Source organism: Alexandromys fortis, unplaced genomic scaffold (genome assembly GCF_014885135.2).
Source record: "Alexandromys fortis isolate MF-2015 unplaced genomic scaffold, M_Fortis_MF-2015_v1.1 scaffold_1, whole genome shotgun sequence".
Lineage (NCBI taxonomy): Eukaryota > Metazoa > Chordata > Mammalia > Rodentia > Cricetidae > Alexandromys > Alexandromys fortis.
The window spans coordinates 23,686,003-23,697,952 of NW_026067927.1; the positions used below are offsets into that span (position 1 = coordinate 23,686,003).

Genomic DNA, 11,950 nt, shown 5'->3' on the forward strand with positions numbered 1-11,950 from the left:
TCTTTATTTCTCCTTAATAAACTGCAAATGTCTGTGGTACAAAAAGTATCTTCAAAAGTGAGAGGAGTCCCAGCTGGTGCAGGATCATTTCCTAGGAGGCTCACTTTGTCTCTTTGGTCACAGGCCTACCTGAGTATTCTTGACTGGGTGGCAAAGTCAACACATAACTCACAGAGCCGAGGTCACACAACAGCTGTACTCCACAGAGATCCAGAAAAAGGCAAGTCCTCAGCACATATCTCCACGCAGACAGACAGGGCAGACAATTCCATGTGCTGATGTACTTAGAACAGGCTCTAGTGAGTGCTAAATTCTATCACGCTGTCCCCTGAGAAACTGGTAATTGCTCTTGACGGACACAAGGAAACCTTCTGTGGTTCAATCTTACATCATTCTCAATCCATGGCTAGTCTTTATAAGTTATTATTTGTATAAGGCTGTATTACTAAGTAAGACTAAAATTTTTTCAAAGTGTAAAAAAACAGAAAAGTATAAGAAAACAGATGTTTATTACAGAATATTACAAAAATGACCCAAGTGAGTGCTTTAAATAAACAAAACCTATACCACTATAGATGAGAAAACCTGGCAGCATCAAACATTTCAGCTGGAGAGGCAGATCTGCTCCTGGTGAATCACTTCTGGAAAGTTCCCAAATATTTGAGTCCAAAGTGAATGTATGAATTGGCTTGACATGATTCAAAAAGTAAACTATAAATATAAGGGCAGTTGGAACTATGCGATATTAGTTCATAACAGCCAATCCAGGACAATAGCTAGGGAGCTGTTCATATGTGTCCTGTCTGTGTGTACATACACACAATCAAAATCAGGTCAAAACCTAGGGAGTGGCATGTGCCCATACATTTGAAGACCCTGAAGAATGCCATTAAAAGGATGTATAACATCCAGTACACATCTGTCTCAAGAACAGCACATTTCCAAAATTATGCATCTCTTTACAGGTAAACACTGGAGTATTAACCACTACAGACGCCACAAGGTTGACTGCAAACCACACTGTGCTCACAGGCATCTGCTGTATCGGAGGCATCCATTTTAATCCTGGGGCTTTAAGAACATCTTCTTTGCTTTAATGGGTTTTATATTTCCATTTTCATCTTCTTCGTAATTGGCTCGGTCCCTCTTCTTGGCAAACTTTTTTCCAATTGTTCCCACCAAAGTCTCATATCTGTTAGGATGATACACAGCACAAATTTAATTTCAAATAAAAAAGTAGGAATCAAGGCTTGCCAAAAACATCAAGCCAAATAAAACAAGAAAAACAAAATTTATGATAAAAAGAGATTGCCTGAGTTAAAAATGCATGCAACTGACTAAGGATGATTAAATTCTCTGCTGGTTTTGTTTCTGCACCCCCCAAACAAACTGAGAAGTACATTTACAGTCACTGGAGGTGGCAGTGGCCCCGAGTCCTCACGGCCAGCACACTCCAGCGTGAAGGCACTGGGTCATTAGGAACGGGCGTGTGCGCATCTCTCCACCGCAGTGTGCAGTCAGAGCACTGGAGGATGGGGCGACTCCTGGGCATGGTTACCTTCTGGCCATTTCCTCATCTGACACATCGACCTCCACAGTCTCGTCGTTGTCTTCTGGTGCTGCTTTGTTCTTGGAATTCATCTGAAGCATCAACTTCTGAAAAAGACACCGTGCTGGCGTCAGGGAGGCCTGGTGTCAAAGCTGTCTTCTAACAGAGACACTTAGGCACAGAACCACTTGTGAGATTAGACGAAACTCAAGAGGTTCTGTGCAGAAAGAACTTCATGCCACAACTGCCAACGGCACCAGCTGGGAACCCTAAGAACGGCTGGCTCAGTGTCAGGTAAGCTGTCTCTTGGATCACACTGCGTACCTGTCACTCATATTAAAGGGGGCACAGGGCTGACAGTGAGGGGGGAAAGAAGAAGTAAAGAAAGCTGAAGGCTCCCACACTTCAGGGTGGACAGTGCGTCTCAGCCGCTGTCTGAGAGCTTGCCCACCTCCTTCTCTCACTAACCTTTGCTGAGAGAACAGACTCTAGGGCGGAGCCCAGTGACTGAGCATCTCTCACACCAAATTCTGAGGTGTTACACCTGAACGGTTGCATTGAGGAGACACTCTGGGGGGCTTGCCCACCTAAACCCCACTCTCTGAACAACAGATTCATGAACCCCAAATGTTTTTTTCTTTTTGCCCCACAGTCTCCTGCCCATTTAAAACTTAAAGGAGGCTGGGACAGAGAAAATGAATACTAAACCCAAACATTAGTGTGGACTCTGTATAAACAAAACACTTGGATTATAAGTACATTCCACGTATCTCTCCTCCATAAAAACACTCCCCCCATCAACGATCCACCTTTAAATAAACTGTGGTGTGGGCTTAGGTGACTGTGGTTTTTCAGAGGCATCCAGAAGAGTGATTCTCACTGGGGACATTCTATCCACCAGGGGCCAGATGACCATGGCCAGAGACACTTTTAATCCCAGCTGAGCTGAAGGAAGCATGTGTGCTCCTGGCATTTAGAGGGTGGAGGTCAGGTTTAGGGGGTAACCTAGGTCATCCTTTAACATCCAGGACAGCCACATGTCAGAGCCTAGACTGAGAAGCCATGGCTAAAGGTGTCACACCACACGTCTGCATGGGTCAGTTCCCAGGAGGGCTCCTGACACAGGCACCAGAGTTCTTCCAAGTGCGACATAGTAAACGCCCGCTTCTCTGTGATGCTGAATCAGGAGATTAAACCAACAGCCCAGCCACAAGGTGAACATTCATTTTTCAAACAGACTTTCCAAAAGATTCACTTAAAAAAAAAAAAAGGAAAAAGAAAAAAAATCAAAACAATCTATTTAACAGCTTGGATTAAAACCTGTCCATTACTAAGTGAAATGACACCATTTTAAGCAGCATTTTCCCATTAAGAATGAGACATTTACAGAAGCCGGAAAATAACTCCTCATGACGGCAGCGTATGAATAGTCTTGCCGCTCCCATGAAAGACTGAGTGGAAGCTAACGCCGTGGCAGCATCAGGGACGGCACACCGCTACATTAAATTACCCACTCAATTCTTCCATAAAACCAGACTGCCACGCTGCAATTTCTTTAAGTAGCTATGGCAATATTTCAAGACTTGTTATTTTTCACATAATGAGAAGAAATGGTACCTGGTGGGGAGAGCCCGAAGCTCAATTATTGGCAGGAAAAAATTCAATTGTAAAAAATTTTTAAATTTGAAAAGCAATTATATTTAATACCTCAACTTCGGGATTAAATCCTCTGAATGACATCCTTCCATAGAGAAGATCTTCACACAGTGAGAAGCTCTGCTCTTCTATAATCAAACTCCTGAGCAGGAGAAGAAACTCGTATTAACAACCAAGCGCAAAAGCAGAGGTCAAGACTGAATGGAAATCTAGCTTCTGGGTCTCAGAAGGAGCATGTAAGGGCACAGTGAGATCTTTAACCAGGGTGAGAAGTAAGAGCTGATCCAGCCAGTCAGCAAAGGCACGGGGAGAAAGATGAAGTCATGGGCTTAGGCATGGCTTCCTCCGATCTCTGAAAGAAATTACATCACACAAAGGCCTCAGGTCACCAGGGGCACCACGTTCAGAAAAAAACCCAAAAAAACAAAAAGCAGGCAGTTTTGGAGTCAACTCTCGTGTCAGACTTCTATAGCCTGAGCCTGACTTGTGTCCCCGACTTCCTGCCTCAAGTCCCCACCTCTGATCTCACAAAGTCCTTCTACACCAGGCTCTTTACAGAGCCCAGCGGATACCAGTGTCATGACTTTGATGTTCCAGAATCGTGAGCTAGATACATCTCTCTCCTCCTTAGGCTACCCAGCCTCAGGCACTTCATTACAGCAATGGAAACCAGACTAGCATGCCAGAGAACAAAATTTTTATTTAGAATTTACCCAGATAATCCAGGATTGTCTTGTACTTCAAGATCTTTAACTTAATCACAGCAGCAAGGCATTTTTTTTTTTTTAACCACAAGTTACATGCTTGAGAGATGCAGTCCTGGGTATCTAGTATTTGGGGCAAGGACATTTCTAGCCTATTCTATCTGGGAAGTAAAGTGTATCCTGCCATATACATTGAACAAACACAACGTGCACAGAACAGGGGATACCTGAGTTCTGTCCAGTGGAGAAGAGATCAAGCTGAGTCCCTGTGATACCTAGGCAAAAGGCCCAACCTAGGAGGATGGCTAATTTAGTCAGGGCAAAGATGAGAAAACTCACATCACAGTGAGCTGACGGGCATGTCAGTCAATTGTCTAATGGAACAAAATCCTACCTTTCTTAATGGAAACAACTACACTCAGAGAACCAGCAATGTTCACCCTCACACACAAACCACCAGACAAGCAAGGAGCAGGAAAACACAGTCCTCACTCACAGGATATCAAGAGATGAGGAGTTAGTTAAAAAACAGTTCAAGAAGTTTAAGTGTTTTATAAACATGACTGAGAATTTCAATGAAAATATGAAGGCTGCCAGGCGGTGGTGGTGCACGCCTTTAATCCCAGTACAGAGGCAGGTGGGTATCTGTGAGTTCAAGGCCAGCCTGATCAACAAGAGCTAGTTCCAGGACAGGTTCCAAAGCTACAGAGAAGAAACCCTGTCTGTCTCGAGAAAAAAGAAAAGAAAAAAATAAATGCAAAAGAAACAATAAAAAAAAAGCCCAAATTTTAAGTGGAAACTGCAAGAAAGTACCAGATAGGAATCCCACAATCGTGGAAAACCTGTCTGAAGAAGGACACTTCCACGGGCATGATGGGAACACCACAGCCCCAATCTTGGAGGCTGAAGCAGGAGTGCTGAGTTTGAGATCGGCATGGACTGCAGAGGAAAACCCTGCATCAAAGGCAGAGTTCAGGCCTGGCTCTATTAGAGAAAACGGATATGAATTCCTTACTGAAAATCTTCTGGATAAGAATACTTCAGAGCCTGGATCATTTCACTGGCGAAATATGAGCAGCACCCCAAGAGAAACAAGGAAATACTATAAGTGTTACACAAACTGGGAAAAGAGAGGAGGTATGAACACTTAGTAGCTGACCTATGACCCAAATCAAAGATATTATAGATGATATACAGGCTACATTTTTATGAATATAGACACTAATTATTAATAAAAATTATGGAACTGAACTAGAAAAAAATACAACTAAATGGGTCAGGCACATTGGCACATGTCCATAATCCCAGCACTTAAGAGGCTCAGGCAGGAGGACTGAGAGTTCAAGACCTCTTGCTCTCCTGACACACACACACACACAAATCAGATGGTTTTCATATTCAGAAATTAATGCAATTCCTGACGTTTTGACAGAAAACAACAATCATATAATTTTCTTGTTAAAAAACAAAAATATATCTTGCCCTTAGCAAGCAGGGAGAAAGAAACTAACCCTGCTGATGATAGGCATCTACCAAAACACATAGCAGGCCATGCCTGGAAGGCACAAGACAGCACTTTCCTGAGACAGCTGCTCTCATCATGTCTATTCAGTGTGGGTGGTGCGCACCCATCAAATAATGCAAGGAAAGGAAGCTAGTGCTCTGGGCCCCCTGGGCCCTCCTATACGCTCCTGTTCACACTGTCCTTACGTTTGCCATCTGTGCTAGCTCCCCCTGCACACTCCTGTTCACACTGTCCCTGGGCTCCTCATCTGTGCTAGCTTCCCCTGCACACTCCTGTGTATATTATGTCTTGAAAAATCTTCGTCTTGATCAATACTTTGGGCCTGTAAAAAAGTTACTTCTCATCACTCTGGGGAATCTGGACTTTCTCTTCAAAGGAGAATATATCACTATCCCAAAGGACTAGAGAAAGTCAGAAAAATAAAAAAGAAGAACAACATGGCTAACCAAACAGCATATTAACAGGGGGAAAAGAGAAGGACACATATGTACCTAAAAACTATAGGTAAAACATTCAGCCATTCAACAAAAGTATAAGTAATAAACCATGCTGAAGTAAGAAAATAAACAAGGAAAAAATGTAGAATAATCTTTCTGTACACTGTGAATATGTATTATTCTCATGGGTTAATAAAAAGCTGACAGGCCAGTAGCTGGTGAGAAAGCCAAACTCAGAACGATGGGAAGAAGGAGGGCAGAGTCAGAGGAGACGACAGTCAGCCCCCAAGTAGGATGTGTAGAAAATGAGGTAACAAACCATGAGCCACATGGTAAAAAACAGAAATATGGGGATAATTAAATGTAAAAGCTACTAACAAGCCTGGGTTATTGGCTGTGCATTTATAAATAATATAAGCCTCTGTGTGGTAATTAGGAAGAGGCCCCTGGGACAGGAAAACTCTACACATACAAAAATGCCACACCACTTCCAGCATTTGGACAAACAGATGAGGTGACCCTACCACTCTCCAACTCAAGCCTTTCAAGCACCAGACAGGCTTGGGAGAGGAAGAAAAACTGCCTCAGGTATTACCCAGCTTCCGCCCTCCAGGCAGGTGGCTCTGGGCTAACAAACCCTCTGAAGCTCAAGCTCTTCAACAGCAAAAGGGACCCTGGGTTGCTGGGAGTATTGATTAACTAAGAGAAATAAAATGCTTAGCCTAGGACAGACTACCAGTGCAGCAGTGTTTGGGATTCAGTGTAGTGCTGGTTAAAACAAACCAACAAACATCTCGACCTGCCAAAGGATGGTTGTAGAAACGAAGCTGGTGAGGCCTAACCGTATAGCCCACCTTTGGGCCTTTGCGTTCACGTGGCACACAGACAGGTTGATAGTCTTTAGAACAGGAAGCATTGCACTCCACAGGGTTTCCCAAACCACGGCTACAAACCCCAATAAACCTACTCTTTCTCCTTGAACTCTGGCAAATCCAGGTACCAGTGCTCGTCGCTGATCATCTTCTTTTCCTCCTCTTCTAGCTGTTTCTTAGTTTCCGAGTCCAGGCCCCTTTGCATGAACTGTCAGAACAAAACCAATCAGTGTCAGCGCCCTTGCTCCTCCGTATCATGGGTGCGCAGGCCACGTGGCAGACAAGGAGCTCTGAGTTATCAATGAACCTGCATTTGATTTGGCTTTCTAGACTTCCTTGTGGTTCGAAGTACAGGGGTCCCAATGCTGCCCCTTAGGCTCTTGGTGTAATCCTAACTGCTCTGTATCTTCCATTTCTCCTCAGCAGATGCTTTAGTCACACATGTCTACACGGGACAGAGGACGGAGCTATTATAGCTATGAATACAGTACAGCTAGGTGTACGAAGTTAAATGTTGTCTCTACAGCGTCTCAACTAGCAATTTCATTCTCCACACACTTTGAGGGCCCAAAGCAGACTCTGGCAAAGTCCAGTCCTCAGGGTGGATCTCTACTGTCTATGGTTTCCTGGAACATAGCCATGCTGATTTAGCTCTGGGCAGTAATGGCAGAGCTCAGTAGTGCACAGGTCCTCACTGGCCTACAAACCTAGAATATTTATTTACTCTCTCGACCTTTACTGAGAGCATCAAGCCCAAGTCCTAAGACCCAGGAAAGAGTCATACACAAACAAATACTACCTATACCCAAACCAGCACCGTGGCAAACCTTCTACCCAATCCTTCTCTCCCACCAGAACTACCTTCATCCTAAACAGCTGCCCTAGACAGAGGAATTCAAGAATACTGATGGGCCTGGCAAGATGGATCAATGGATAAAGGCGGTTGTTGCCGAGGCCAACAACCTGAGTTTGATCCTCAGGCCCACTAGGAAGGAAAAATGACACTGGTTAATTGTCTACAATATGCCATGGCATACACACACACACACATGCATGCACGCACACACAAAATAAATCTAATAAATTAAAAAAAAAAAAAGGACCTGAGAAATGGTTCAGTGGTTAAGAGTACTGGCTGCTCTTCCAGGGGACTCCTATAAATGGGGCACATAACCCTCTGTAACTCCATTTCAAGGGGACTGCACATCCTATTCTGGCATCCTTGGGCATCAGGCACTCATGTGATGTAGACATACACATAGGCAAAACACCCTTAAATATAAAATAATGAAAAACTTTTAATTAAAAAAACACTGAAGTGAGTCAGGACTAAATGCTTGCCCTATTGCTCTCCCTGACAGATGGCCTGGCCCTGATTCCCTAGGCACCTCTCTGCTCCATGCCTTCTCCAGTACGCACTGCTCTGGCTGAGCAAAATACTTCCTGTCCACGACAAAGACCTCTGTCAATAGAGCTAAGGCAAACAGAACATGGGCAATGCTATCCCACACACCTGTCACGTCCAGTTGGATCTCGTTCCCTTGGGTGAGGGAACAGAACTGCTTTAATTATTTTCAAGTCAAGAGGCAGATCTGTAGTGTCCACTCTGGCTGCTCAGCACACTCTCCCTTGGCTTATTCCAAGAGCTGAGGTTACTCAGTGCTTCCCAGTTCCACTCCATTTCTCTTTAATCAGTATGATCACAAACTGCTAAGACTGATAGACTCACATTTTGCTGGTCTTCCTGACTGTAAGCTTATGTGTTTAACTATTATCCACAGTACAGTCAAAAGTAGCCTTGAAAGCTAACAACACATGAGGCTGTTCCCAGGCTCAACAGTTTGCTACTGCTCATGAGAATGGGGAACAAAACTTCAGTCTGGCTCACAAAATTCCTTGGATGTCGTGATCACTAATTCTTCCAGCCTAGTTTTATGCTCCTTGTCTTTCGGACGTCCGAGCTCCCTTTTGTTCTTGGAAATAAATGTTCGTGGTTTTCTTTTCTCCCTCTCCGACTTCTGAACTTACTTTCCCTAGTTTGGGACCCTACCTGACAACCTCTCACGTTGTTTCTTAAGGACCACTTCTCGCGAGATGCCTAAGTTCCCAGGCGGCCCTGACACTTAAGCAGTCACCCCAGACAACATTTCCGGCTCTTTTGTTGGGGCAAGCTCCGTCCCTACCATGGGCTTCGGGCTTCGTGCTCCGGGCGAGTCCGCCTAAGCAGAATCTCACCCTGGTGCCCAGTGCCCCGCAGGATGAGCGAATGAATGGGAGCGCGCGCCGCGGCCATCCAGGGCCCATCTGGGGTCTAGTCTGTCCGTCGCCTCGGCCCGAGTCATTACGGGACATCTCGGAGTTCAGCCGCCCCGTCCGACACCCCGGCAACCCCCAAGCCCCACACCTTCATGCGCAGCAGGTTCTTGGATAACTTAGTCTTGCGTTCAGACGCCATGTTGGCGACACTTCCTGAGGCTAGCCGCGCTTGCGCACTGCCAAGCGCAGAGCGTGACGTCGGACTGAACGTGCCCCGCCTCTCGCCACGTCGCCTTTCCCTCGTCGCCGCCCTTTAGCTCCGCCCACACCTCTGCCCCGCCCATATTAGACACACCCTGATGTGTTGCCCCGCCCCCTCACCAGCTTTCGCCACGCCCATGTGCCTAGTGCTGGGGCGGGCTGTGCTTCTTCTCTCGCTAGGCTCCTTCGGGAGTTCGTCCAAGGAGATGTGGTAAGAAAGCAAGCTGCCGCGAGGAGCGACTGCGATTCAGGGTCTCCATGTTTACCCTAAGAAAGCAGACGGAGTGGGACGCCGCTGGAGCTGTGGGCGGGGCCTCCCGGAGGCCGCTGCGACTCCAGGGGACCCCCTAAGGGTCCTGGCTGATCAGCCGCTGAAGTTGCTGTCAGAGTTTAAACACGACTGGTTTGCTCCCTCTGCAGCTCGTTTTCTAGAACTCCCGGTAGCCTTTGAGTCGCTAGCCCAGTCACAGAGTGAAGGAGGTGGCCCCAAGCCCAGTGTTGAGAGTGACGCTGCACCGTTGCACCGCTGCACAGGAAACCACGGAAGATTAGTAATTATACATACACACACCTGTTTGCTGTGCATCTTTGAGCTGGAAGGATTTCCCTCTTAAACAGGAAGAATAACAGGAACTAGTAAGAGCTCCAGGAAAGGCGACAAAGAATTTGTGAAGGGGTCAGGAATGGTTTAGTGCTGCCAAGCCTGAGGATTTGAGTTTGACCCCTGGGTTCCCCATGATGGAAAGACAGAAGTTGTCCGCTGACTTCACACATGCCCACGCCTGAAAACAAATAAATGTAAATTACTAAAAATAAAGAACCTGGAGACCTATCTTAAGGCAAACAATTATAGACACATTAGCTTTAGAACCTTCCTATTTAGTGCTCACTGTACCTCCTGAAGACATTTTTTTCCCAGACCGTTTTCAGGGTTCACACTTTGGAATGCACGTAATAACCCATTAGCTGTTTGCATGCAGTGGATAGCATTTTTTTTGAGCTGGCTCCTGAACCCTGTAGGAACACCAAGGAAATACATCATTGCCGTGTATTAAGCAACCTGCTGGAGAAGGTGGTAAAGCAGAGATTCATAAAGCATTCCGGATATTAAAAGCCCTGAAGGTTTTTCTCAGTGAAGTAAATAAAGACATAATGTGTTAAGTGGTTACAGAAACACATTTACTCATAACTGTGAGTGAGACATTGCAGAGTATCAAGTGGCTAAAAACACATTACCACCCCGGAGCTGGCTTTCTGTACGTCAAAAGGTGGTAAGTATTGTGCGGAGTGACTTTGAGGGTCACTTTAAATTTAGTCGAGGATGGTCCTCTTCAGATGAAAGTGGGAAGACTTGGAAGTCAAGAACATGATGTTGTGTGAAGACCTGGAGGTGACGTGTACAAAGAAGAGGGCATAGCAGTTCCCCAAATGAGAACCAAGTTCTTGTCTCCAAGTTTACTGCCTAACCACCTGTGACCAATTTAGTTAGGCCCCCTTCCATTGGTATATTGAAGTCCTAACCCCATTGTATCAGAATGGGACTGTGTTTGGAGAGAAAGAGGCAGTTTAGTTAAATGGAGTCCTTTCGGGTGAACCCAAATCCAGTATGCCTGGTTTTTTTTTTTTTTTTTTTTTTGCTTTTCTTGAGGGCTAGAGATGAAAACCACAGCTATAGCCCAGGCAAGTGCCCTACGACTCAGCTACATCTCCAGCCTTGTTATAAGATGAAAACTGAGCACACCAGAAGTGTGTATGATAAAAGAGTGAGCATCTATATGCCAAGGAAAGAAGCCACAGGAGAAGCCAAAGCTACTACCACTTTGCTCATAACTGTAAGAAATAAAGGTAGCCCTCCAGCCAAATCTGCAGTATTTCGTTACGATGGCCATAGCCCAACTATAAATTACAGTTATTACTCATAGCCTACTGAGCAGAGATGGCACAGCAAGGGTATCTGAGCCCCTCTGGCCTGGGAAAGGCAAAATGTGTCCCAAGTGAAGGGACATTGGGACAGATAAGAAAAGAGTGGACTTAGCCCAAGGAAAGGCCTCCTGCTCATTCCCATGGCTGACTGCCACCCATTCCTCATCTTGTAAAACTGAAAACTCTGTGCCAAGAAAACAAGAAGCCACTGCACCCGCTATTCTGCTTTCTTACTTTGAATTTGACTCCTCTGCGGGGGAGGGCCGGTCTCGAAAGAAGAGCTGGAGAACAGACATGAAGAAGTGACTTCGTCTCTCATCTACCTCCGGGAAACTAGAGGGCCTCTGAACTAACTCTTGAAGGATGAGTCGATTTGGGTTAGGAAGAGGAAACTATCTATCTTGGTAGGTATAATAGTATGCGTACAACCAGCAGAGGTAGGTAAAAGCTCCAAAACTTTCCTTTGGACTGCTGTTATGTCTAGTCTACTTGAACACTGGATTTTGATTTTCTTGAAACACGGACACTATTATGTCAGTTCTTCAGCACATGTTTGAGGATGAAGGCCAAAGTTTTCAACTTGTCAACTCAAAAATATTCTGTATTTTTGACAATGCACGTACTTAATATGAATACCCGAAGGTCCTATCTCTCAAAATGTAACACATGAGAAGTGATTTAAGAGCAACAGTCTCACTGTGGCTTTGACTGACTCCCCACAGGGGAGGTTACTCCTTAATCAGTTTAATGGTACTAAGTTATAGACA

The 11,950-nt window shown here is 45.3% G+C and overlaps 1 protein-coding gene across 1 annotated transcript; it reads right to left on the bottom strand.

Annotated features, from left to right (window-relative positions):
- Positions 1-490: 490 nt before the first annotated feature.
- On the bottom strand, positions 491-9,268 carry Mphosph6 (M-phase phosphoprotein 6). The gene is made up of 5 exons (XM_050144426.1): positions 9,148-9,268; positions 6,839-6,951; positions 3,257-3,347; positions 1,559-1,656; positions 491-1,192 (listed from the first exon to the last, which is right to left on the bottom strand). The coding sequence occupies exons 1-5, from the start codon at positions 9,196-9,198 to the stop codon at positions 1,060-1,062; spliced, it is 486 nt and encodes a 161-aa protein (XP_050000383.1). The 5' UTR covers positions 9,199-9,268; the 3' UTR covers positions 491-1,059.
- Positions 9,269-11,950: the final 2,682 nt, after the last annotated feature.